This window comes from Anastrepha obliqua, chromosome 3 (assembly GCF_027943255.1).
Source record: "Anastrepha obliqua isolate idAnaObli1 chromosome 3, idAnaObli1_1.0, whole genome shotgun sequence".
NCBI classification, from domain to species: domain Eukaryota; kingdom Metazoa; phylum Arthropoda; class Insecta; order Diptera; family Tephritidae; genus Anastrepha; species Anastrepha obliqua.
Genome location: NC_072894.1, coordinates 76307806 through 76335287, shown reverse-complemented (window position 1 = coordinate 76335287; position 27482 = coordinate 76307806). Strand labels below are relative to the sequence as shown.

General features: G+C 34.7%; 1 protein-coding gene across 2 annotated transcripts in view; it reads left to right on the top strand.

The window, feature by feature from the left end:
* LOC129240893 (myophilin) overlaps positions 1-24826 on the top strand; it is a 37759-nt gene extending 12933 nt beyond the window's left edge. The window contains exons 1-4 of one of the 2 annotated variants that reach the window (XM_054876960.1): positions 19057-19086; positions 19212-19431; positions 23598-23719; positions 23811-24826. In XM_054876960.1, the coding sequence (XP_054732935.1) occupies positions 19072-19086; positions 19212-19431; positions 23598-23719; positions 23811-23981 (528 nt within the window). In that variant the 5' untranslated portion in view covers positions 19057-19071 and the 3' untranslated portion in view covers positions 23982-24826. Of the gene's footprint in view, positions 1-19056; positions 19087-19211; positions 19432-23597; positions 23720-23810 lie in introns of those variants that run through there. The other variant, XM_054876959.1, reaches the window with a different exon arrangement.
* The last annotated feature ends 2656 nt before the right edge of the window (positions 24827-27482 follow it).

The window sequence follows — 27482 nt, the reverse complement described above, 5'->3', positions numbered from 1 at the left end:
TTTTCATTGGAATTTTTTTTTTCAAACAAATATCCCAGGCACCTTCGACCATTTGCTACAAGAGCAACAGCATCTAATGTTTCGGTTGCATCTACAGGGTGGACCAAATAAGACCTACCGATGTTACTACTACTACTAGCAGTATGCGTATTTGCTCCATCTTGTTGAAACCACAACCCATAACTCTAGTGGCCATAACACCGCACCAAACATTACATTTAGATGGATGCAACTGACGTTGGTGTGTTGCCCTTGGATTTTCAGAGCCCCACAATCTACAGTTTTGTTTGTTGACATAACCATTTAAATGGAAATGCGCTTTATCCGCCATCAAAACATTATTTAAAAAATCAATTTGTGTGGCTAATTGTGTAAAACGAATAGCGTATTGTAGTCGTTGTTGGTGGTCTTGCGGTAAATTTTCAACAATTCAATTATAACTTACAAAAAGAGAAAAATAAATATGCCAAAAAATAAAAAAGTTATTTGTGCTTAACACTAGTAGGTCTTATTTGGCCCACCCTGTACTTATACGATTCCCTTCCACTTACTAAAACGCCGCATTAATTATCGGAAAGAACGTTCAGTTAAATTGCTTGCATAATTTTTTAAAAATACAAATATTTTAATGTTAATATTTTTTATTTATTTGAAAATAATTTCAGATTGTAGGAATGGGGTGCTTTTTATTTTGCACAATATAGGACTTTCCTCAAACTGGGGTTGATTTGCTTATGTATAAGTTTAGCACACACATTCATAAGTTCATTTCAAGAGGTTGGGCATTCATTCATGTTAAAGCTTAAGCAACAATGTGTCGCCTTGACCATGAATGATTTCAAATAGCAACGTTATTTCAAAGCAATAACAAAAACTCGGCTAGAATACTAAACACTAGAAATGGAAAAATATGCGAAAGCAAACGTAATATTTGTGCTTACAAAGCAAATACACACCTTCACACATACCAAATAAAAACTGTAATCTATATACATATGTACATCCATACGTATGTGCAAACATTGTATGTATGGTGTATACAGGGTAAATAATGAAGCTATTTATTACTTTGCACATGAGTCACTGTAAGAATATGCCATATATAGTATATACTTATACTTGTATGCATATACGTTTTTCCATGTATATGTGCTTTCATTTGAGCAAAACATCTGCACATGTACGGCTTGAAAATGAGACATTAAAGTGTAAGTGTATTGCAATTTAGCAGTTCCCAACAATAAAAATGTATTCACTAGTATTTATGGTAATGAAAGTGGCTCGTTACTGTTACGGCGCTAATTAATTAATTTGTTTAGCTACCTTACTGCAGTAGATGCATATGCTTTACTTTAAGTTATAATGGAATATTATCAAGTTATTTACAGATTTTCTAGTTAAATGCACACGGAGCTCGTTGCTTAGTTACTCGAAACTCATTACGTTTCCCCGCGTATTTTGTTTTTGTAAAACTAAGCAGTTAACTACTTATTGCCTCATTGAGTAATAAGTTATGGGGGTAGTAACAGCAATCAGCTGTTCGAGTAAAATTAAATTTAAAATTTTCCTGCTGGCAAAGAACATAACTTATACGAGTAAGTATATGTATTTATTTTAATTTTTATATGCATATCTTTTTCAAGTGGCGGAAGAAAATAAAATTAGAAGCGCGTAAAAAAGGTACCGTTAGGCTGTTGTGATACGTCATTTGCTAGTTTAACAAAAATGAAGATTTGTTCATCGATGATAATGAAATTGTACTGGTTTTATGATGTGAATATCTTAAGTTTCGGTTAGGGGCAAACTTTAGCTTACATCTACTATTCGGGGAATGCTTGACTTCCCTTTCGCCGCTACCGAATACTTTAAAATTTATCTCATGTAGGTACATGGTCACACGTGATGCTGATGTGCTAGCTAGCTAGGGATCTCGTGAATACGTTTCCGTGTGAAATGAGAGAATTGCGGTTCCCGTGACTTTACATAGTCTGCTTCTGGAAAGCTTGACTTCTTGTAAACTCGGCGAGCACTTGGCCAGTACACCAACTTATGTGGTCGCGAAATCCTTCTAGTCACGGGTGGATCTGAGGTGGGAACTCCTAAAGTTAACAAAGCCGTAGCTCTCGAGTTTTGTGGATTTCCTTTCCGCACATTGTTCGTTAGGCATCCACGCCGTGAGAGTTGTCATGACTTTAGCTAAGAATTAGGTATCTAGCATCATACGTTTTTGCCAATTTTGCCTGTTTTTTCTTCATTGTTTCAAACACAAAATAAATTTAACCAAATTCGCTTCCAAAGTGCTACTTTGGCAGAAATTCTTCAAAACAAATCTAATGCACCCACAAAGAGTGACTGTTTGGTGCGGTTTATGGGCCGGTGAGATGATAACGAACTTTTTATGGCCCGAATTGGAGGATATGGATGTGGACGATATGTGGTTTCAACAGGACGGTGCCACTTGTCACACAGCTAACGAAACAATGGCTCTTTTGCGCGAAAAATTTGATGGCCGAATAATCTCACGTCGCGGCGATGTCAATTGGCCGCCAATGTTGTTGGGCTTCTTGCTTTGAGCCGTACCAATATTATCATAATAAAGAGAAATGACAATAATTTTCTAAAAAAAATGTATTTTATCAAAGTCAACACCGGCTCCTGTAACTTAGCCACCCGTTATAATGTTTTTAAAGCTTATGTGATGAGGAAATTATCTGCAAATTGTAGTAGCTTCGCCATATAGCGGGGCCAAATCCAATTGAGTGCAGGTTCAACTTCCATTTGTTTAAATAGTTTTTGATATATAATTGGAATGGAATTGTATAAGGGCGGAATTTTTTTTCCAAGCACTCAAGCAATATTGCCCATTGTACTGAAGGCCGTATAATTAGTTCTATCAGGAATCGAAGATCATTCCTCCGCTGTCTAGGAAGGAATTTTGCTATCACCCTGTCAGGCCTTTTCAGGGTGTGTTTTACAGGTATGAGTACTGCACCAACTATTAATGACCACAACTTGGCGTACCAGACTGTTACCGCCCTGTTTAACCCTGAGATTAGCTCTGGTTCAATTGGACACTCCAAAGAACCGCAGATCACCAATTCATCGCCCAGTTCGTTGCCTTAAACACCACAGTAGCCCGGACCCACATTAACTTAAGCGCATTTCATCTTGCAACGGAGTTTTGCCTCAACTTACGTTCCTTAACTATGTTTGAAGAGGTGTGAGTGGTTTCTTGGCTGTTCCTTTCGCCAATTATCTAGTCTGCTACTTTAATGTATGATGTGTAGTTTTTTTTTTCATATTGATTTTTTCACAACTATTTTAATTCATACATACAAGCTTATTCACATATGGCATGCCAGTTGAACTTATCTGCTAATTTACAATTTATAAAAGCGATTCATTTAACTCTATACAATTTCTAATTTCACCTGTAGTCAAATGATCAGTAAAAGCTGTAAAAAGCAATACAATACATATTCTTGGCTATTTTCAGGTGTTTGAAAGGAGAATTGGAAAACTATCAAAAAATACGTAGGCGATCCACTTCTACGACTCGTTTTTTTTATTAGAAAACAACTATCTACATAACTGTTTACCTTTTAAGCTTTAAATGTGTTTGCATTGTGCGTGGTTTGTGTAACTTTCCCAACCTGTTTATGTCTATAACACAGGAATTGTATAAAACCGCTTAGCATTTAAATACAAACGTACGAGTACATATTTACATGCATCTGCTTTCCTCATTGGTGTTTTATGCGTTTTGCTTTTAGGCTTTGAAATGAGTCACCGTGTTCTACTAAGAGTGTTAGCTTAGGTGTGCGGGAACTCATTTCATTGTTTTAGTAAACACTAATATTTCAATTGGTTTGTTTCCATAGATGAAACTAAAGTACAGTACTTAGCCCTTGGGTATTAAAAATGTGGTCTTATGGTGATATTTGGTTACAGCCTACCGGAATCGAAACAGTTATAAAAATGTTTATACCAAAATATTCCGAATGAGTAGAGCGGTCGATTTAGATATGTATGTCTGTCCGCCCGTCGTCCTTTCGATAACTCTATTGAAAATTTGAGATATCTGAACGAAATTTGGTAGATATGTTGCTCTTTAACCCCTATACGTAAAGGTATTTCAATGTTGCAATAAATGCCGGATTTCAATACCGTATGTTAAAATGTATAGCGCTTGTTTCTTAATATTTTTGCATTTATTTTGCCCAGCGCCGGAGCTGTCAAATTTCTTGTTTTTTTTTCTCAACATGTTTAAAGGGCTGTATGTTGTTCTCTCAAAATGTTCCACTTTAACTGGACAAAACGGCAACAATTTCTACCATCTACAAAACATGGCGGAAAACGTTGTACAGCTGATTTTAAATTATCTGTTTACACAAGCTCGTCAAAACAGGCATGCGAAAATTTCGATTGTTGAAAAAATGGAAGTAAATCATTCAATTTTATTATATTCAATATATACTTATATATTTTATTATCAGCCGTGCTCGTATTTCCACTTATTTTTACGATTTGCGATTTCATAAAAGCTTTACGATTTCGTTACTATGTGCTCCTGTTTGCGCAACTCTTTAATTACTAATATGCAAGTTTTTTATATAAACTACATGTATATATAATATATATATATATTTATTTATTTAGTCTCAGAATTTATACTCTTACAGACTACGACTAGCACAGAGTAACTTAAAACTATGTAAATGCATGTAATAAATCCAAATCGGAAAGATTAAAAAAACTGCTCTTGCAACAACATGTCTAATAGCATTATATTCACGAATAGAGCGAGCGATTGGATCATTATAAGAATAGTTAGTTCTCACATAATCCCCATTGATTGGAAGTAAGTTCCTAAGAAGGCATTGAGGAACATTAAATCTCATTCGCTCCAACAAATACAGGAATCAATTGCACTATTGATGTTTTTATAAGTAAAAGACAGACTTAGGATAGGCCTATGAGTTTCAAGAGATTTAAGGTTTATGAGACAAGAATTATATGAAGGTACGCGTCCACTAAAGTTTCAAGCTTATTAGTTATTTTGGTTTGGTTGTAAAAAATTAAAAACACTTCATTTAAAAAGAGTTTCAAGTTAAATTTCCAATAAATTAGTCAGTAAGGCAACTTTAAGATTACACATCGATTATTTTAATAAACTAATAAATTTATTGTTTTAACGAAATCGCAAAATGCAAGTTCTTACATGAGTTTCTATCTTTATTAACTTCCATATTTTGAGCGTCAGACATTTTTCGTTTTAGATAGTCGGATATTCTACAGTAGGTCGATACAAGTTCTTTGTCCAATGCCTCCATATCTTTATAATTAATGTAAATGCAATTCTCAGAAAAGATAGAAGTCATCAATATCAAATCAGGCAAATATGCTGAGTTGTCCAAAATTTAATTGAGATTTTTAAACACAAAAAAAAAACCAGTAACAACTCTTGATCAGTGAGTAAGCCAACAATATTTAGTATGTTTAATTAAGTTGTGAGAAGTTAATATTTTTAGATGCGAGTCTTCAATTTCATAAATTTCCATTTATAATTTGATTGACTAGAAGAATTCATACACAGTTTTCTTGAACAATATCGGTAACAATTTATACCCGGGAGAAACCATTTTTAACTTTACCGTTTTTTTAAATTACTCAATCTGACCATTCGAATTTAAAATTTTCTAATGGTTAATTCTCGTGACAACTGTTCTTTATAATACTTGACATCTTACTTTAGCCAACTTTCACCCTGCATCTGCTTGTCGTTAATTTAGTCAGTCACCAAATGGCTAGTGGCGGTCGTCCCTATATGATAAATAAATAAATAATTGGCGCGTACACTTCTGTTAGGTATTTGGCCGAGCTCCTCCTATTTGTGGCATGCGTCTTGATGTTGTTCCACAAATGGATATATGATACTACTCATATTTACTGCAGGGTATATATTTACTTATTAACAAAGGTATGAAATGTTTTGCTTGCAGCCATACATAAATTAAACGTGACGTACATTTGTCGCCCACACTCACTGACAAATGTAATAGAATTTTGTACGAGGTCTATGACTATACGTAGGTTTGATTATTACCCACAGACCACCGTTATTTAATTAGGTCGTTTCCCCGGCGCAGCCAAGTGTCTGGTTGTTAGCACTTATCATAAATAGATACATACACTCCGCATACAAAATATTTGGTGTTTGGAGTGCAGTACAGAAATTTTCCACTCCGAATTCAGAAAATTCTATTCAATGTGCCCGCCAACCTTGTTATCTTATAAATATTTAAATGTATGTATGTAAGTCTTTTTTATTACATATATATAATGTATGTATATAAATATGTATATATAGCTACTACTACTATTATGTATATATATACATACATATGTATATATGTAATATTATACTATATACATATATGTATGTGTGTAACGCATTCCACTTTCAGGCCTGCTTGTAACGTTTTCTTTCACCTCTACCACTTTCATTCACATAAACGTTCTTGTCGGCCCTCATCATCAACTGTTTGTATACATTTGTAATCGCCCAGTGTACGTGTTACTGTTTCATTTCCTCCTTTCATATGGAATCAGGGTGTTAATAAAAGGCAGAACAGACATGTACGAGTAATTTGGTTTCATGTCACCAAGGCAATGTTGTGGTTTTAACCTGATTGGGGCGCACTCCATATTTGGCAATTCGCCAACAAGTGGTTCATGCACGGAAATATGCTTGTAGTGTTCATGTGTAAATATTTCTTTTAGCAGTCAATGACTGTTTAATTTGGGCAGCCTGTTGATTTACGGAAAAATTAAATAAGAAAAAAATGAGCCTACTTAATTTTAAAAGGAGCATTGCTTTAAATATTTACTTATTTTGACTTTCTATCGTTTTTCTACCCGTGCACTTTTGGGTATTATAATTTTGTTCACTTAACGGTTGTATGTAGCCGCATAAAGAAATAAAGAACGATATAAACATATATACATATGTATACACTTGTGCTAATACAAACTTCCGCTCAGGGTTTTCTCATGGAGTGCACCAGATTATGGCATCCTGGTAGCAGACTGCTCTCTTTATGTTTTGTTATAAAGTCTCTAAATGCCGTTCAAGAGTATAAAATTGGTGCTAATCGATTCTTTTACAACCTGAGAACAGTGTTGAAATTGTTATTTTGGTGGAAACCCCGAGAAAGTGGCAAATTATCGGAATAATTTCCTACAAAGTACCGGGTGCTTCAAAAAAATGTATAATGTAATGACCTGCAGCATCAATACATTTTTGAGTACGAGTCACCACAGATTCTGTACATCGTATCAAAACGTCCAATGAGATTTCTCTACACACTGCTTGAATCTCATTCCAAAGAATGTCTAGGTTACATGGTTTACGTTTGTACACCTCATCTTTTACTGTGCCCCACAAGAAGAAATCCAGTGGTGTAAGGTCTGGAGAGCGTGCTGGAAACTCGATTGGCCCCCTGCGGCCTATCCACTGGCCCGCCAAATTTTGATCCAGGTAAGCAAAAATGTATTGATGCTGCAGGTCACCAATTTGAACAGTATTAACATTTGTTATTTATGTTTCATTTACATTGGACTTTCAGCTTTCTATTTTCCTACACTGACAGGGCTACCTATGCTGTTAAAACAACAACAATCTTCTTCTTTTAGAGTACTTGGGATTCAATTCCTGCAGTGCTGGGCATCTCACGTAGGTCAGATTAAATTTGGACTGGTCATTCCTGGCAATTTCCAAAAATTTGAGTCTTAAAATGTTGTTTGCCAAAGGCTAACAGTTTTCCAATATGTTTTCTGGATACATAGGGCTTACGTCGAACGATGCTTTCATTTAAACAATTTTCCCGAAGCCGTCTGCGGCAAGTTTGAGCTGATATATTTGCCATAGCGGTTAGCGTTATTAACTTTTTATCTAGAAAAGCTCAAAATTTATGTTACTTTTGCTACAATTTAAAATTTTTGGAATAAATCCCGTAATGATCTTTCTCTCAGAAGTATAAAAAAATTGTGTTATTGGAGCTGAAGCCAAAATATAAACTAAATTAGAGCTGTCAGTGGTGTCTGCCCCTAAACCGGTATAATTTGTTGAAACTGTTCTGTTGACAAATGTCTGGCTAGTCGTTGAAAAACTCTGCGCAAGCGTATTGAAATTGACTTAGCGCCATATAATGTGGAGCAGATTTCTTTACTTAGTCGATTAAGATAAAATAAGACAAAAACATATTAACTAAAGGGGGTTTTTGCACGACTATTGATAACATTTGATTGAAATATAATGCCATATGTAGACATTTCATTAAATATTTTTCATAGAAGATATAGACTGATGTTAGCACTTCGACCTTAAGATCAATTGTGCCCTCTACTCTTCACAATACCTCACTCAGACCCAGTTACATCAATAAATCGAATATGATACTGTGCTTTTCCGACGTCTGGCTCTCTTCCGGTTATATCAGGCCGAGATGTTTACTTCTTCTTCTGGGTAGGGCATCGCATCGAAAAACAAGTGGGATGGTGTTTCTTTCTGTAAACATGTACTGTTTTTTATATTAGTTTGAAATAATTAAAACGTTTAATAAAATTTCCAATTTAAAGGATTTAGAAAAAATACAGAAGTTCTGAATTCAATTGCAATACAGTGCACTCGCGATAACTCGAACTAATTAAAACAGGCGCTGTTCGATTTATCGAATTTGTTCGACTTATCAATTGAGTGTGCTATGTTAAAAAAACAGTCATCGATATCGATTTTTCGATCGTTTGTTGAAAATGGAAGCCAGTAGAAAATTTCTGTAGTATAGTTTCGTTATACGAATTACATTTTGGTCCATTGGCTGGATCAATGGTGTCGCATTCGGCGGCATAAACATAGTTAAAATTAAACCATCCTCGGACTTTAGTTCGATTTCGTTGGGATGTGATGGGGCATTATCAATTAGAAGAAGAGCCTTCTCAGGTAGTCCCCCATCTTTCAAATATTTTCTTACCTAAATATTAAAGTCATTTAACTTGGTTAAAAAAATTGTTTTAATGAATCTGGATTTTACCTGCGGCACGAACGAATTATGAAACCAGTCTTTGAAAATCGCCGAAGTCATTCAGGCTGATTTGGAATTTTTGTACTCCACCGGACAGTTAAAATTTTTGAAAACACGAGGATTTCTTGCTTTGTCAATAACGAGAAGTTTAAGCTTATGGTTGCCGGTAGCGTTAGTGCAAGCCATAAATTGCCTTATCTTTCTTTTTTATAAGACTTATGGTGGACTTGGCTACCCCATATTCCTTCGCTAGAGAAGTAACACTACGTCCACGTTTAATTTTGTTAAGGACTTCAGCCCTCTCTTTTAATGTTAAACACTTCAACCTTTTACGATCCATTACTCACGTGCACTGATACACCACAAATGACAAATTTAAAGCAATTTGGTCAATGCAAGATGTTGTTCCCAGAAAACTAACGGGATATTAACGCCGAAATATTCATATGGACAATACACTAGTATACATATAATTTATATATATTACATATACTATTACATATGTATCTATGTACAAAATGTACATGTTTGAAAAGAATGTGTGTACAAATAAATTTGTTTTTTTGTTCGAGTTATAGCGCTTTTTTATTGTTCGAGTTACAAAGAAGTCAATAGGGGAAAAAATGTGTTCGAGTTAGCACGTCGTTCGACTTAGCGGCTATTCGAGTTACCGCGAGTGCACTGTATTTCCAAACCTTTACTGACTGACTTACTGTTAAAAGTTTCTACATAACATATAATATATACAATTCAATTTGTGTACCCTGTATTCCAAAGTTTTATAATTCCAGCAAAATGATTGTGTGTGGTTTTTTTAAATTGTATCCAATGTGAATTTTATTGCTGATTATACTACTGTTGAGAAGGCTATGATTCAAAATGTAATTTCAAAATTTCAACCGTAACCTCAGCTTTTCCGGTGTCCTTCAAAATAAGTATGAAAAAATGCTTCAAAAACAAGTATGTAGAATCAACTGATAAGGCAAAAAAAAAAACAAAAATAAGTTTGAATAGTGGAAAAATAAAACGTCGCTAATGCGGCCACGCTTGCTAACTTTAAGCGGAGCAGTGTATAAATTACGAATTTTTAAGTAAATAAATAAATAGTTGATAACTATTTATAACAACTGTTTAGAAGCATTTTTTTATATCAACTTGTGCACTAGGGTATTATAATATCTTTTATACGTAATTTATTCCTCTTTACATCTAAAATATGTACATCCTAGCCTATAAGAATTTTTTGTATTGTATTTATTGGCTAAGTAAATAAGGATGTGTATACTAAACTGTTCAGAATGATGAGAAGACTAAATTTCCCTTCGTCCGTCTGTTGTTCCAAGCTGTAACTCGCATTGCATGATTCCAAAAATTAACAACAAGCCTTAAATTTAATTTAATAAAAATGCACGCGGGTATATAAAGTTGTTATTTTGCTTTGAAAGCAGAAAATTTAAACACATGCTTTGTTGCGAAACCTTCCCCAATTCTATTTTTTCTCGAGCGATGTGTGTATGTCGCCACAGTTCAGCAGCGCACGAGACGGGTGTATTTAAATTTTTTTTTTATGAAATTGTGTTTCAGAACTTCAAGTCAATCTTTGCGGCCTCAATAATTTTCCAGCGTATCTAATATTGCATGCGTTCATCAGATAATTGTATTTCGAAATATTTGTTGTGAGTGCTTATTTACTGATGTGTATTTCTTTGAATGTAAGTTTTTTGCGCCGGCAGATGCATGGTGAACGTCATTGAAAATCGTACAGATTTTTTACAAAGTTACCGTTTTATTCTTATTTTATTATAAAAACACAGTTTATATTCTATAAAAAATAGTATAAATGAAAGTCCAAAACATTAAAAAAACTTACAGAATTTCACTTTCTTTACATAATTATTTTTTTTGCGATTCTAAAGCAAACATTAATTTGACGTTAGTTGTCATTCAAACATAACTCTTGAGAGTATAGAGCTTTTATTATTACAACATATCTACATATATTTAGGCTAGTATCCAAAGATGGTTCTAGCAATTACTCTCCTCGTCTGTTCATAATGCAAATGGTAGGCAGGTCGAAGAGGTGAGAGAATCGGTCTCCCACCCAGTCGATTGTTTAACAGTAGACTTGGCAAAACCTGTATTAATACCGATAAGTTTTGGATAAAAATCGCTCACAAACTTGATCCCAGATCTGGAGCAGATTTTGTTTTGCAAGAAGTCTTTCAATAGGATAACTGTCAGAATAATTTCCTTGCTTCTAATATATTTTAATTTCCATAGTAACAACTTATTTTGAAACGAAAATCGCAGTACAGTATACCCCGCTTATTTTAACTATCCACTTGGTAAAAAAAATTTAAGCAAACAAAATACAATTACACTTTCCCGCAGAATTGGATCGACTCTTTTATTGATGACCCTGTGTAACACATTCTATCGGAAAGATTCATGCCTTCAAATTTCCCGGTTAATCGATCAAAAAATTATCGTCGAATTCATGACATTACTTCCATATATAAGTATTGTACATACATATATGCACGCATATGGTATTTCGCAGCATTTGCGATCAAGATTGGTCGGCAACATAACGTATGATTAGACATTGAAACAATTCGTATATAATTGGAATTGTTTTTAATTGTATAGGCAGTTCAATTATGCGGGGCTTCTATAATTGCTCCAAATGTTCAATGAAGAGAGTGTCGATATTAAACTAAAAACAATGTAATATTCGAGATTCAATTAGCGGGTGATACCGTATATGCATTTCGTTTTTGTGCAGCGATTTATCAAGAATATTTATTCATTTCCAATAACTGTTAGAATCTGATATGAACATAGCATAGTAAAATATTGAAGTAAATTTTGTCACTACATCCCTTATTAATTTATTTTTTTATATGACCACTTACAGTCTTTCGTCATTTTATAAAAAAATAAATAAATAATTGGGTCGTACACTTCTGTTAAATATTTGGCCGAGCTCCTCTTTCTATTTTTAGCGTGCATCTTGATGTCATTTCACAAATGGAGGGACCTACAGTTTCAAGCCGACTCCGAACGGCCAAATGGCTTTTTATGAGGAGCTTTTCCTTGGCAGAAATATACTCGTAGGTTTGCCATTGCCTGCCGAGGGCGACCGCTATTAAAAAAAATGTTCTATCATTTTGCTGTTTCATGCACGGAGATTCGAACCTATGTACTGCCGATTGGTAATCATGCACCAACCATTCGGCTACGGCGGCCGCCATTTTATACTAAAATTAAAGAAAACTTACCCAAAAATTTTAAAATCGATGAAATGTTTGCAGATTAACAAAAATAAATTTGTTTAGTTTGCAACTTTTATTTTTGTAATAAACGAACAAAAAAGTAAACAGTGCATGAAAAAAACCGCTGTTCGCTATTCAGCGGCACTCGCTGTATAAAAAGTGTATGGCATATTTAAGTTATGATTCATGTCTAATTTTAATTTCCTTACAAAACCAAATTATTTTATTTGTCTTGCAAAACCATCCTAATTAATTTTCGTTTTGTTTCTATTTTTCTAACAAGTAGTTTATTTTCTTTCCCAATTTAGAATAAGTCGTCTTATTTGCATTTTCTCTATAGAACTACATATTTGTGAAAAAGAAAAGACGTAAGCCCATTTTTACACACAAATAAATTAAAATTTATTCAAAAGCTGTCAGCCAAAGGCGTCAGTTATTGTGACCACCATGCCGACTGCCGACAGTCAGGCTGGCTCGCAAAGCAGTAAACATACATTATGCATTATAGTGTATCATACATACAGAAGTACATAAATACAGTTGTAGAACAAATAATGGGAACAAGTAAAATCTATGATTTATTTCTTTAATTTTATTTATTACCTTTGCGCCGTTAAGCATAAATAAAACTACCAAAAAAAGAAAGAATTTTTAATGAAAATTTACTACATTTTCGAAGTCACGTTGGAGAAAATAATAGAAACAGGTATAAGAGGGAAAACCATATTTTATGATTCCATTTTGTATTACTTTTAGATATCTACAATTTATACATTTTGCAATCTCACAAGCCGGCGGTAGTTATTACCTTTATATATATATATATATTTAATTGGCGCGTACACCCTTTTTGGGTGTTTGGCCGAGGTCCTCCTTCTATTTGTGGTGTGCGTCTTGATGTTGTTCCACAAATGGAGGGACCTACAGTTTCAAGCCGACTCCGAACGGCAGATATTTTTATGAGGAGCTTTTTCTTGGCAGAAATACACTCGGAGGTTTGCTATTGCCTGCCGAGGGGCGACCGCTATTAGAAAAATGTTTTTCTTAATTTAGAATTTATATGTACAAAAATGTTTTGTGAAATTAATTTTTAATTTCGTTTCTATTATTTTTCCTCCCACCGTACATATTCCTTATGCATATATGTATGTATTTTTATTGTAGGTTTGCCATTTGTAACATTAATTATATGTCAATCAGAGATATTTATGGTTTGGCGTTCATCGACATTCGCCCAACTTATTCCATTCACGCATTGTTGCGCTGCCTGCTTTGCACATGTACTCCTAATCGCCGCTCTGCTCCTACTTGAATTCACATTCCAAGCTAAACTAAACTTAGCGCTAATCATCTTTCACTGTCGCCATTAATTATGCAAAGACAGCTTCTCTAGTTTAGCTGTATGAAACTCAAGAATGGAAAATTTATAACTATGAATAATTTTAAAGAATATTAATTTTGTTTGTGAATTTGAAACTATAATTTTTTTTCTTATCACTGAATATCAATCGTTGAAAGACACGCTTATGACTGTTCAAAGGCTTCCTTTTTTCATGCTAATAAATTTATTCAAAAACGGAATCGCGGAAAGAGCTTGTCGTCATTTTTAAGATGGTACGATGATACGCAATCCCACATATAATATTTTGTATATTCGGAAAAGTAAATATTTTTTTGCAGCAACATATCATGAATCCCATCAGCCTGGTAGGTAGGGAGGTATCGCAATAAAGATTGTTGCATCGTCACTGTCACAACAAAAAAAAAGCTAAATTTCTTTGAGTAGGTAGCTGATCAATGAACTCCTGTATATACTCACACAAACACGCATAAGCAAGTGTAAGTTACTCGTCAGGACCGTCCTGTAGTATCGAAACTTAAACGATGAAAATATCGTACAAATCCGTCCCTGTTGTGCCCTGAAGAAGTGCGGACTATGTTACAGTATACAAATGGGTTCGAGTAATCGAGTAATTCAGCTCGCAAAGTATTCCGCGCGGATTTTGAGAGATACGGAGGTTTTCACTTGATGTCTATAAATGACCAGCTGACCTCATTGAAAAGAAATGAAAATCATAATTGCCTCCCAATTGTGCGAAATATTTATAGACTAGACTTTATTTCAATGTTATATATTATAAAAAATTTTTTTTCGGAATTTTGCACCGTTATGCTCCAAATTATGTAAATTTTATCTTCATCGTAATTTTTATCAGTCTTCAGAGGTTTAGTAAATAAGTTAAATGGCCCGAAATATCATATCTACATCTTAAACATTCGAGTGGAAACTTTTTATGTGTGCCAATCATTCGAAATTAAACAGAACCACTGAGTCGGTTTGGCAGACAACACGCCGTCTGCTCTCCCATCTTTTTGTACGAACTGGTCCACTTGGGAAGTCTTAATGTAATACATATATTTCTTTCTCTTAGAACGTCTTCCATTCAGTCTAAGAAGTATTGCAGAACTACTTCTTGAATAGTTGTGTTATAATGGGGTTTTGTTTAATTTGGAAAAGATATTTAGTTCTATAGATAATATGGTCCTTTTTTTTAGTTTCTTTTCGAAGTGGAATAAAATAAATGAATTAGCCTCTAGTACATTTCTATCTACTGAACGCATCATAGTTGCCTATTTTGTTACGTCGCGCATGAGAAGGCCTACAGGGACGAACAAACAAAAGTATACATATATGGATACGTAGCAATAGATATGGATAGGTGGAATGTATAAAGAATTAACACATGGTCTAGGCGAAAGAAAACTTTCATTTCTTTATTATCTTTTGCCAATAAATCTCGGCCGTTTAGTCAATAACCTCATTTAGATATGGAATGCTGATTAAATACATTTTCGTTTTTTATGTATGTATGTATGTATGTATTTATTTATTGATAACCTGGGGAAACGCATTCTTACGTGCAATCATACAAATCTACATACAGACAAGCATATGCGTATAAAAACATATTATTTAATGGAGCTGAATCAAGTGCGGTGGTTTTGTGTTCAATATGTATGTATGTATGTACATATATGTATATAAAAAGCGAGTAAGCGATAACAGCTTACTCGTACTCAAAATACTTGTAGATATACATATTATGTATATATGGAATATGTACGTAATGTGAGTTGAACAATGAGATCATTTGGTTTAAAAAAGTTCATTGCGACGTGTGACTGACGTGAACAAGAATTGTGGTGATTACTGGTTCAGAGTAAAAGTAATCGTTAATAAAAAATACTTATTAGTAAATACCTATATATACCTTAATGGCTGTAGATATAACAAATAATAGTATAGGCAAAACAAGTACACTGGGTATACTATACCAATATTTCAGAAATTAAATTACATTACGTTTTAATTTATCGATAAAACTTACTTACAATTGCAAAGCTCGAATATTTTATTTTAATAAAAGTAATAAATAAAATCAAAATAAAAGTTCTAAGCTGGGCTCGCCCCTTCTTAAAACTAACAACTTACTAGGTTTTAAGAATTTGTTAAAGTTGTATAATTTAGCAAAAAGTTAATGCTACCAGACACATGAAAAAAACGAAGTTCGTAAGCCTTGCAGAGTCTTTGACTAGAACGTTGTTTGTAAATCCGCATTATTTTTACGTTGAACTTTTTTCAGCGTAGGTGGCCTTCGGTCGCACTTCAAAAAAATAGCTCTCTTCAGACCAACTCCGGCTACACCATCCCCAGTATTTTTGCGCCATCCTTGCCGCTCTTCAAAAAGTAGCCCCCTCATAATTAAAACATCATATGTATGTGTGTAGTATGGAGGCACGTAAGTCTGCATCCACAACATTAGGGCTGAACTGAAATACTTATTTTTGTTCGTGCTTTTTAAATATTTATTTATTTATTAAGTCTATGGTTGGTTTAACACCTTTACAGACTGTGTAGAGTACAATATAACTTAAAACGATTACAAATAATCCATAGTATTAAAAATATTTATATAAGAAACTATTAAAAGTACAATAGAATTTAATAGATAAAAAAAATACCTTTAGCAGAGAAAAATTAATATCGAAGTTCCAATGACTTGTTTTCATTTAAAACTGGACAGTGATGATATTGATAAACGCATTTTTATTTAATTTTCATGGGAAATTATATGTTTTAAGAATTGAAATGAAGTTTAAAAGAAATTATAGTATAATGTAGTAAAGTAAGGTAAACTTGCTGATGACCTTTTTAAGGCAAATAATTGAAAAACTATTACTTCCAGAATGCTAGGATTTATAAAGGTAGCTGCACGCCCTACCATCTCCATCAAATAAATCATCATTCTTTGCTTATGTGGCAATACTCTAAAGTCAACACGATAGCTTAATATTAGCTGGGGAAAAGAAATCCATTATTTTTGCGCATATGGTTTAAAACTGCTTTATGGTCGATTTTTAGCTCCTGGGCGATGCTACGACTACTAATATGACGGTCAACTTCGATTATTTCCGTGATTTTATCGACAGTTTCTTTAACATCAAAAATGCCTGCACGGAATCAACGAAACCAAAATTGCACATAATTAGCACATTCACAATTTCAACGGCCTGGCTTGCATTTTCACCTTTATCGAAGAAAAACTTTAAAATGTACCGAATTTTCTCTTTGTTGATTTCCATTGTTAACACCCTGTAACTCACAATTGAATGGAACAAACAAAAAATTGCAAAATAATGTTTTTAGTGTGAAATGATACCTTGACAACGAGCATAAACTTTAAATTTTTGGTGGATACTTTACGAGATATCGGATTTATTTTTCCCCAAATCTTTGCTATGTTTCGCTTGCAAGAATTATCAAAGTTTGACTGCTCGAAAGTATACGATTGATATCTCGTTGTTGAGAAAAAAGTGGCATAAGTACTTAATGAGCTTAATTTAGTTTGAAATTCAGTACATGCGTGCAGAATTCGAAGGAAAAAAGCAGGGGTTTCTTCTTTTGCAGCCATACAACTGTATCCCTTTTTCTTTACGAAGTTAAGCCAATTACATAGTGATACCAAATGGAGGTTTATGTCTCCATATTCGATAAAACTAAAATTAAATGAAAGTTTGCACCTTCCATAACAAAAGCCCGAATTTTTATCTTATAGATAGCAAGGTGTCAAAAAATATGTTTTTGCAAAAATTAAATTTTATTGCGGATTCCAGTATAATACTCATCCTGTAAAAATGCTTGTTTGTGAATAGACGATAAACTCAAGTTAACAGAATGAAGATTTTATTTTTGATTTCGGCCCAGTATCCCTTCGTTAACAGCATTTGCTCGAGAACTTTTTTCCTTTGCTTGAGGCGATATACCCATAGAAATGGGCGAAGCAATTTTAAGGCTAAGATTAACAAAGTGTAGATTTTATTGTGGATTTCGGCAAAATGTCTATTCAGTAACATAACGTTTGTTCCGCAACTATTTTTTTTTGGTAGAGAAGACATTTTCTGAAATGTGCGTGGCAGTTTAAGTAGCGTAAATAAGCTAAAACCGAATAGAGGAAGCAAAATACTTTTTACTCTATTAAAAGCTTAACGGTATAAGGCTTTGTATTGCATAATAAAGAAGACATTTGAACGCTCTAGTAAATATATAAAGATACTGGATTTACCAAATAAACAGTGCCCGATATTCAGCCTTTTCTTATAGCTATCAAGTTTTGATATTTGATCTTACTTAATTGGGGTCTTATAAATTCAATGGTGCCCTCCGTGTTGCCAGTTTTCGAGATAATAGTATTTAAAAAGAAAATGGGCCTTAGACCACCGAAAGCTCGTTTAGAAGTCATCTTACATCATACGTGAAAGTGATTCGCTAATGGTTTGTCATCCGACGAGCGACCGATTTGAGAAAAAACATTTTTTGTTATTTTGGTATTTCGTGCATTATATAATTATACATATGTATATGTAAGCACAATACTCGTGTGTATGTATTTGTAAGTATGCTTGTGTTCTCTACATATGTTTGTTCAAGACCACGACCACATTGCTACTTACAATGCCAGCATGTTTTGCAAGTTCAAATTATGTTGCGGTCGGTTGCCATATACGGGTTCGTTTTTTTGCGACAATTTGTACATACATAAGTGCGTATTCCAATATCGATTGCCGAAAAAGGTGAAGACGTCGGATACAGATAACTTCATATGCGAAGCAAAAAAAGGAAACGTTAGAGCTTTCAAAGTATGCAATAACGATTTTGCTTTGCTAGCACCATAATTGGGAAGCATAAAAATATATAACATACACAAACTCGTACAAATCTTGTTTATACAGATTTTTTGGGACGTTTATGAATCATCGATCGATCAATCGATCTGAATGTAGGGTACTTTTAAAAATATTGCAAAGATTTCTATTATTGAAAAATTCCATTGGACTACATGCATACATATGTAATATACATGTGTACATGCTTTTGTTGGTGTGTTTGCAATGTCATTGGGAGTGCCACACAATGCGCATTTTGCACAAAGAATAATAAAAACCCAACGGCAAATCGCCAACATCGCCAATCTTATCACATTGATAAGCACAATTTCCGATAGCTGCTCCAATGATAATGCAACAAGAAATAGTCGTGTACAGATTCTCTTCTGTATTCTTAACTTAAATGTATTGCTAATTTTCTTGTTTCATACGTGGTCTATACTTTGAATTCATAGGATCGTTTGTTTTAACACTAAATTACTAAAAATATGTATCAAAATAAGGTTAGATTATACTTTGAATTGATTGCAAAATCAATTAAAAACTTGTAAAATTTTGTTAAGAAAAATCCTTAGTAGTCGATATATTTATTTTACTGACACAATCCTAATGTTTTTATATATTTTAGATTAACTCAAAATACAGCGAAGAGCTGGCACAAGAATGCCTAGAATGGATTAAAATTGTAACTGGTGAACCGATCAACACAGCCGGTGATATGGACAACTTCTTCGAAGTACTGAAGGATGGCGTGCTTTTGTGCAAGTTGGCCAACTCACTGCAACCGGGTTCAATCAAGAAAGTCAACGAGAGCAAAATGGCATTCAAATGCATGGAAAACATTTCCGGTAACTAATAAAATTGTTTCTTTGTACATATGAATATATGTGCTTGCAAAACTTATGCAATACGGTAGACGCCGTATTCATTTCATGCGTTCGTTAGTTCGAAGGTCGAATTCGATCTTTTGGAGAAAGTAGACGTGGCAGTTCCCATTTTTTGAAAATTTTACTTGTGTCGTTTTTTGTTTTTTGAGTTCCATTCAATTGTGAGTTACAGGGTGTTAACAATGGAAATCAACAAAAAGAAAATTCGGTACATTTTAAAGTTTCAGATATCATGTTTTTAATATTAATTTTTGGTCTAGTTATAGTACGTTATGTGAACAAAGTTATAATACCCTTGAGCAAAAGTGTGAGTGGGTATAAAAGCAGACAAGTAATAATACCTATAGTAAACAAGTACAGAACGAATGCCCTAGAACTCAGCTATTTTATGCTGAAAATCCATATACATACATACATATACATATCCAAGTGCATACACTGCGCGTCGTTAGCTTAAAGTCACATGAATTGAATGCAACTTAACTTCAATTATGAAAAAATAGATTTCTTGATGCCAATTAGCTTTAATGTATACAATACTTGTCTGCCGAGTATGTAAAATGTGACCGTTTCTAAATGTTTCATTTGAATACGAACAATGCCTTAGCCTCAAATATTAGAAGGTTCAAAACTGGAGCAAACTATTTTCTAAGAAATATTTTTGGTTATTAAAAAATCCAGAACGATCCAACTTTGAAAGCAATCAAAGAAGTATAAAGCGTTCACTACTGCATATCCGCAGATAGGATAAAAGTCGAAACGGGTGTTTCAGCCAGATTGTTAACTGCGTATCACACTATAAAATCAATGCAGTATCTCCAGTGCAAAAATAGAACCGGCATTTACTTTCGGCGGCCGCTGTCGCAGAATGGGATCGTGTGTGACTACCCGTCGGTAGAGTCCCAATTCGAAACCCACAGTGCGCATGAAACCCCAAATAATAGAAAAAGTTTTTTTCTAATAGTGGGCGCCCCTCGGTATGCAATGGCAAACCTCCGAGTGTATTTCTAAAATAAACAGCTCCTCATAAAAAAATCATCTGTTGTTCGGAGTGAAACGGAAGATCCCTCCATTCGTGGAACCACATCAAGACGCATACAAGAAATTGAAGGAGGAGCTCGGCCAAACGTCCAACGAAGGATGTGTGTGCCAATTATATATGTATATGTTCACTTATATATGTATATACTTATCTAAAAAAAGTTATTTTGAATTATGGCTCTCATGCATGGTTTTCTGCTATGATTTTTTTTTTATAAACACAGTTGTTTTAATAAAAGCGCTTAAAATTTACGTAGGCTGAATTGCAAATCCAGAAATAATAGTTGCAGTTAACCGATTAACGAATAAGACGTCTAAGTGAAACGCAATTAAAAGGTAAAATTCGTATAGGTCCGCTAAAAATAAGCAACCCGAGCCTTCATAAACGGGTTTTGTTCAAACATTTCAATGCTGGCTGATATGTTTTGGTTACCAAATGATTTGGTTAAAATATTTTCTGATAAAAAAAAAACAAAAAATTTGTCTGAACAGATGAAAAAATTGAAATTAAAAAATTGAAGTGGAAATTGTTAAAAACATCTAAATTAAGCTGGGAACAAAAGCTGTATTATGCTGAATTGGCGTACAATAAAGAAATTGTCCGAAACAAATTCGGTGCAGTCACACGATTGCCTCATTTTATAATATACAATTTTGATTGCCGCAAGTTGGTGGAAAATAATATAGTGACAATAAGTGTCCCAACACTATCGCACGATATTTCGATCTTATAGCAATTATAGCAATCAGGTGTTGTGATAGTTGTAAATTATTTTTTGTTCTTTGATATGCAAAAATAATGTATTCTTAAAAAGAAAATTGTGTAGGCTCATTTCTTACTATACACTGTAAGTCCGGAATCCTTTCCTGAACTTCGCCGAGGACGTATGTATAGTCCGAGGTCGAATATTTCCAAATACATGGGTGCTCTTCTACAGCCATTATGAGGTCAATAATGGCACTGCAAGTTCACAATGAAGCAACACTTGGCACTCGGCTCCTTTTTGTGTTGGTGCAAGTGTTGTTACTGGTTAATCAGAGGCACAGGATACACATTGAAATTCGGTCCACGCAACATTTTGCATCATAGCAAAGATTTCGTCATCAAACTCTTTATTAATACTTCGAGAATATTATAATTAGAATACAAATCATACATTGTGCCTCTTTGAAAACAAGGTGGCTCCCAGTGGTTGCTCCACACATAAAGAAGAAAAAATAACGTAAATATTGTTTTATATTGTCACTTCAATTGGTGCGCAAGAACATAATAAATATTTGCGCATTTTTGAAATTTTCATTGCCAAATGATTTTCTATCGATCTATCGCATGATTGCCGCGCCCGGGGTGCATTTGATTGCGTACAATAACACATGGCCTGCAAAGTCCCAGGTCTAACAAAGAAAACTCAAAGCTAACGTAATTCATCAAGGTAATATCCAACAAGAAAAATGCAATCATTCCAGCGCCGCACTAACATTTCAATACCACTTTTGTAGAACGATTTATATTTTGCCTCAAAATAGATCTCAGTTTCAGTGCTAACCTCTTCATTCGAGCGAAATTTCTTACCGACGACCATTTTTTTAGGTCTGCGAAGAACCAGTAGTCCTTGAGAGCCAAATCTGGTGAATACGTTGGTTGTGAGAGCAATTCGAAGTGCAATTCATGTAGTTTTGCCATTGTTTTGATTGACTTGTGACGTTCTTGACGCGGCAATATAAAACCAGCACGTTCTTTTGATATTTTGACGGTGTCAGCTAACTCACACAACTTCACTTGTCGATCATTCAAAACGATTTTGTGGGGGTCCTCATAACGCTTTTCAATTAAAACACGAAATTAGTTTTGATCCATTGTTTTGTAAATAACAAAAGTAGCGCCACTCTTAGCACAATAACCTACGAGCTAATTAATAGAATATCATGCAATTTCAACAGCTGTCTTTTTAAGTTTAGTAAAGCGTTTTTCAGTAAGAGCGCTTCAACTTTTTTTCTGAATAAAACACAAACGGTTTGACTTTTTTAACTAATTTTTTTTTTTATTATCGAGTTTGAACATATACATTTAAGTATAAAATTCGATTTCTTTTGCATGACCACCGCGTACACGTTTTACGAAGTCCAATCGTTGAACCCAATTCTCGACCACTCTTTTGCATAAATCGGCCGAAATTCCAGCAATTTCGCGTTCAATATTGGCTCTGAGCTCACAAATCGTCGCCGGCTTGTTACTGTAGACCAATGACTTCACATAACCCCAAAGAAAATAGTCTAGAGGCGTCAAATCACACGAGCGCGGCGGCCATTCGACCGGTCCATTTCTGGAAATAATGCGCTCATCGAACTTACTCTTCAACAAATCAATTGTAGCGTGTGCTGTGTGGCTCCGTCCTGTTGAAACCACATGTCGTCTAAGTCCATACCATTCAATTGCGGCCAAAAATAATCGTTTATCATGTCGCGGTATCGATTTCCATTCACAGTAAGGTGGCGATCGTTCTCGTCAACGAAAAAATATGGGCCAATTACGCCGCCGGCATGTAAACCGCACCAAACAGTCACTCTTTGTGGGTACATTGGTTTTTCGGCAATCTCTCTTGGATTATCTTTCGCCCAAATTCGGAAATTCTGCTTATTGACGAATCCACTGAGGTGAAAATGTGCGTCCTCACTGAAGATGAAGTGCGCGATATGCATTTTGATTTGAACGCCCGTTTTCATAATAAGCCTGAATAACTTTAACGCGTTGCTCAAGTGTGTAGCGTTCCATGATGAAATGTATACTAATGAAGTTTACAAATAACAAGCGAAAAATAAAAACTATTGCGTCGTTCGCCCTCCCTATCGGAAAAAAGTTGAAGCGCACCTATTGAAAAACGCTTTACTAACTGAAAAATGCAATAAAACTAGTGCCATCTATGTGTTAGGCCCGTGATTTTTTAACCCATGTCTTACTTGAAAAGCGGCTACGATATCAATTTCAATATCATGCGGCAAACCCAAATCATGAGAATCAGTTATACAATTTCATATTTATTTTCTATGTACTTTTAGGAATTCACATTTAAAATTTATATTTACAGCTTTCTTGGCCTGTGCTAAAAACTTTGGTGTACCTACCCAGGAGACCTTCCAGAGTGTGGATTTATGGGAACGACAAAATTTAAACTCCGTCGTCATTTGCCTGCAATCATTAGGACGTAAGGTAAATATGCTGCTTCTAGAGTTCTCATTCGAGTTGATTGCAATTACATCGGAAATTACCATTATAATTATGTAACACTTTACTATTTCAGGCACACAACTTTGGTAAGCCATCAATCGGTCCGAAAGAAGCTGATAAGAATGTACGCAATTTCTCCGAGGAACAGTTACGTGCTGGTCAAAATGTCATCTCACTACAGTACGGCTCAAACAAGGGTGCCAATCAGTCGGGCATCAATTTTGGCAACACCCGGCACATGTAAATGCGACTTCCATTGCGCAGCAAATCGTAAAGCGGATGTACGATATTAACCAATTTCATTGGTACTTAGATGACCGCTGCGGCATTTTAATATTTAAGCATTCCATAAGTGTCCAAATTTGTATAGACACAAAAAAAAAATGACAACCGACAAATGTATTCCAAATTTTGCATTCTACGTTTTTTTAACGTTATAGTATTGATGTATGGAACGTATTATCTAAGCCCTATTATAAACCACAGGAAGAAAAATCGTAAAACTTTTATAACATTTACATATATATTTTTTTAACTTAAACTCCTTATTCTTATATTTAATAACATACTGCATTTTTTCTAAATTGTATTAAATCGGCACTTAAAACTATACAAACAATAAAAATACCAGAGGCGCATATGCCCACACACGCACCAATACTATAGTATAAGCGTGGTGTGAATGCCTCGTTCGTGCCATTAAGCATTTATATTATATGTATTCTTCTACATACATACATGTGTACATTTAAAAAACGAATGATTAGAAATTTTCTCTATATATCTTTTACACTAATGCATAATATGAAAGAACCTATTTTTGAGAGAACAATTTATTTACTGTAACAATAAACCTTGCTAAAAAGGTATGGCCTTTAAAGTATAAATTATAACAACAAAACAACCACCTCCAAAAACGAAAGAAACAAACGTGTCTTCTCCCATTTAATTACCGTTAAAAAATTAGAATGTATTTATAAATCATATACAATATATACACAGTGATAGGTATGAGTATACTGATTTGATCTGTTACTTCATGTTGAGTATGAAATAAAATTTATGTAATAATAGTTACTACATACAAAATGTTTTTGTTTTTATTACAAGTATTCAAAAACAGGTTTATGCAGCATATTATGGTTTATCTGAATAACTAATGTCAATACACTCGTACGAGTATGTTATATAATATCTATATGACAGCCGCCATTGCTGTTGTGGTTGTTGTAGCAGCATAAACAATCGCTGACAATCCTTGGCCGGATATAAATCCGGGTCGTTCGGTAGCGCAGAACCGAATGTGATGCGTGGGTACCACTTGTTTGGGTAGTGACTTTTAATAGAGCTTGACATTTCGGCAGGCAATAGCAAACCTAAAAGCGCTTTTCTGTCGTGACCATATTTTTCGGAGGGCCACGAGCTTAAACTTTCGGGCAATAAAGAGAATCTCGGCCAAACATCTGTCAAAGATGTGCATATTTGTTGCATTATTGATATTGTGCCTAACATCAGCTATCGGTGATATCCAGACACATGTGGATGTATGTATTACACAAGGAGCTGTCCTAAAAAATCTTTGAAGAAAGACGATGTAAAAGTTACGCTAAAAAATATTAGAGTTAAATACATGAAAAATAACCATGTCAAAATAAAAATAGAAAAAATATTTCAAATTCAGAGAAATCGTTTAAAGAACAGGCCAAATGCATATGTAATATCGTTTTCCTTTCATGTTCGTTTAAAAACCTTTCGGAGGAATTCGAAGGCATACAATTTCCTCAACGACATCTGATTTCTCGAAGCATAACTATAAGTTCATATAGCTCATTTGCTGTAAGATTATCATAATTCAAAAAAACAAAGTTGAGAACTCAACGGCGGACAGACTATCCAGCCTCAAATCCCCTGCTGGTCCTGTCGGGTCCTATCACCCTTCACCAGAAGAAAAGTCCTACCAGGAATGAGGGAATATGGGTGGGGTTGCTATTGGAATAGTCGGCGCAATTAAGTATCTTGTCCTTATCCTGGACTGATTAAGCTTCAGCGCTTAGCATGTGTGTGCATCATAGGAGCGTTTGCACACTTGCCCCACAGCTGTAATGATGGTGATGCTCCAGTTGACATAGCTTCTTATTCAGCAATCAGCCAAGGGCGACCTGTGTAATATGGTGATCTCATCCATGAGCATGGAATCGTTGAGCATGCAGCTCCCCAGGGGTGATGTCACCAAAGTCATTAAATTTGAAAGGAAATTCAGAATTGGACTGGGCGATAAAGTAAGCTGCAGTACTCCTTCTCTCGAAAGGAAATTCCAAGAGCGTGCCCTATACTGGTATAAAAATGGCTCGAAGGCATCTGAGAGGATAAGCGCTGGAACATGTGAACCCAAAACAAAACCGTCTCACCCGATGGGTAACTTTTCACACCATCTTCCAGACGGAAGTGTATGCCATCTGTCTATTAAACATAAACCTCCGGTATAAGATAATTGCCATTCTGAGCGACAATACTTTTTGAGAAACTGAATTTGCTAGTAATGCACAATCCTATCCGGCATATATGGGTCCCAGGGCATAGGGGTGAAACTGGGTAGAAAGTAGCAGTTGCATTGATAATTAATATAACCATGGGACAATGTACCATCAAGGAGAAGCTTAGAAGCGAAGAGTTAAAGCTAAGAGACGCGAGCTCGCATCAAACTAGGCGAAGTCCTTACTGAGGGGTATAATATATGGGGTTCAGGCAACTCATAACCCTTCCTAAGGACAATCTGAGAATGCTCACGGCCATTCTCACAGGTCACTACAGATTGCGCAGCCATCTGCAAGGATTGGGAAATGGTCCGCTAACTCCTTTTGTTTCTAGGATGAATCCCCGGAGACTCCAACACACTTTCTTCTCGAAAGGAGCTTACTGTTGGATGAGATAGATGACGATAACCGATGACTTGACCGATGACATCGCTAAGTAAACCGCTACAACAACATTGTAGCCGTAAGAGTTGATATGGATATTGTGCTACTCTCCTCTTATATAACCTGCGTTGTAGAGTTGGAAGACATTTTTTATTTCTCCCTTCTTTTTTGCTGCAGTGTTTTATTTTGTGGTCTCTCGACATAAATAGGCTGCGATTGTGGCATACCTGCTAATCAGAATTCCCAGTTTTTTTTACATGTGCTTGAAGCCATTGGAACAACATTCCCGAGTATCTGCTAACTTTAGCAAAGTGGATACAGAATATGCTGGACAATGATCGCTAGATTAATTCTTTGTTTTTAAGCATTTATTACATAACAATTACAAAACCTACCGTAATTCACTTCCGAGTAAGATCCATTTTATCGCGTTTTCGTTTCTTGCAATAATACCGTATTTATTCCGCCCTGTACCAGAGGTGTTCAACTTTCGTTTTGATTTCTCATCATACTCATAGGGTAGCGTTATCTTTTCTCAAACTGTTGTACTCGCACTATTTTATTATTTATCTGTGTACACAAGTGCGTCAAAATAGTTGCACAGAAACTTAATTGTTACAAAGAAATCGAAGTAAATCGTTTTATTTCATTATATTCAATATATATTATATTAAAAATATTATTTTTAAAGTACTAAATTTTTCCTGCTCTATTCTAATTTCATATTAGAATAAGGCAATATTCGCGTAATGTCGGCATATAATGAGAGGGCCATTTTCGGAAATAATAATACTATTAAATACTTCATGAAAAGTCGACTTGAAACT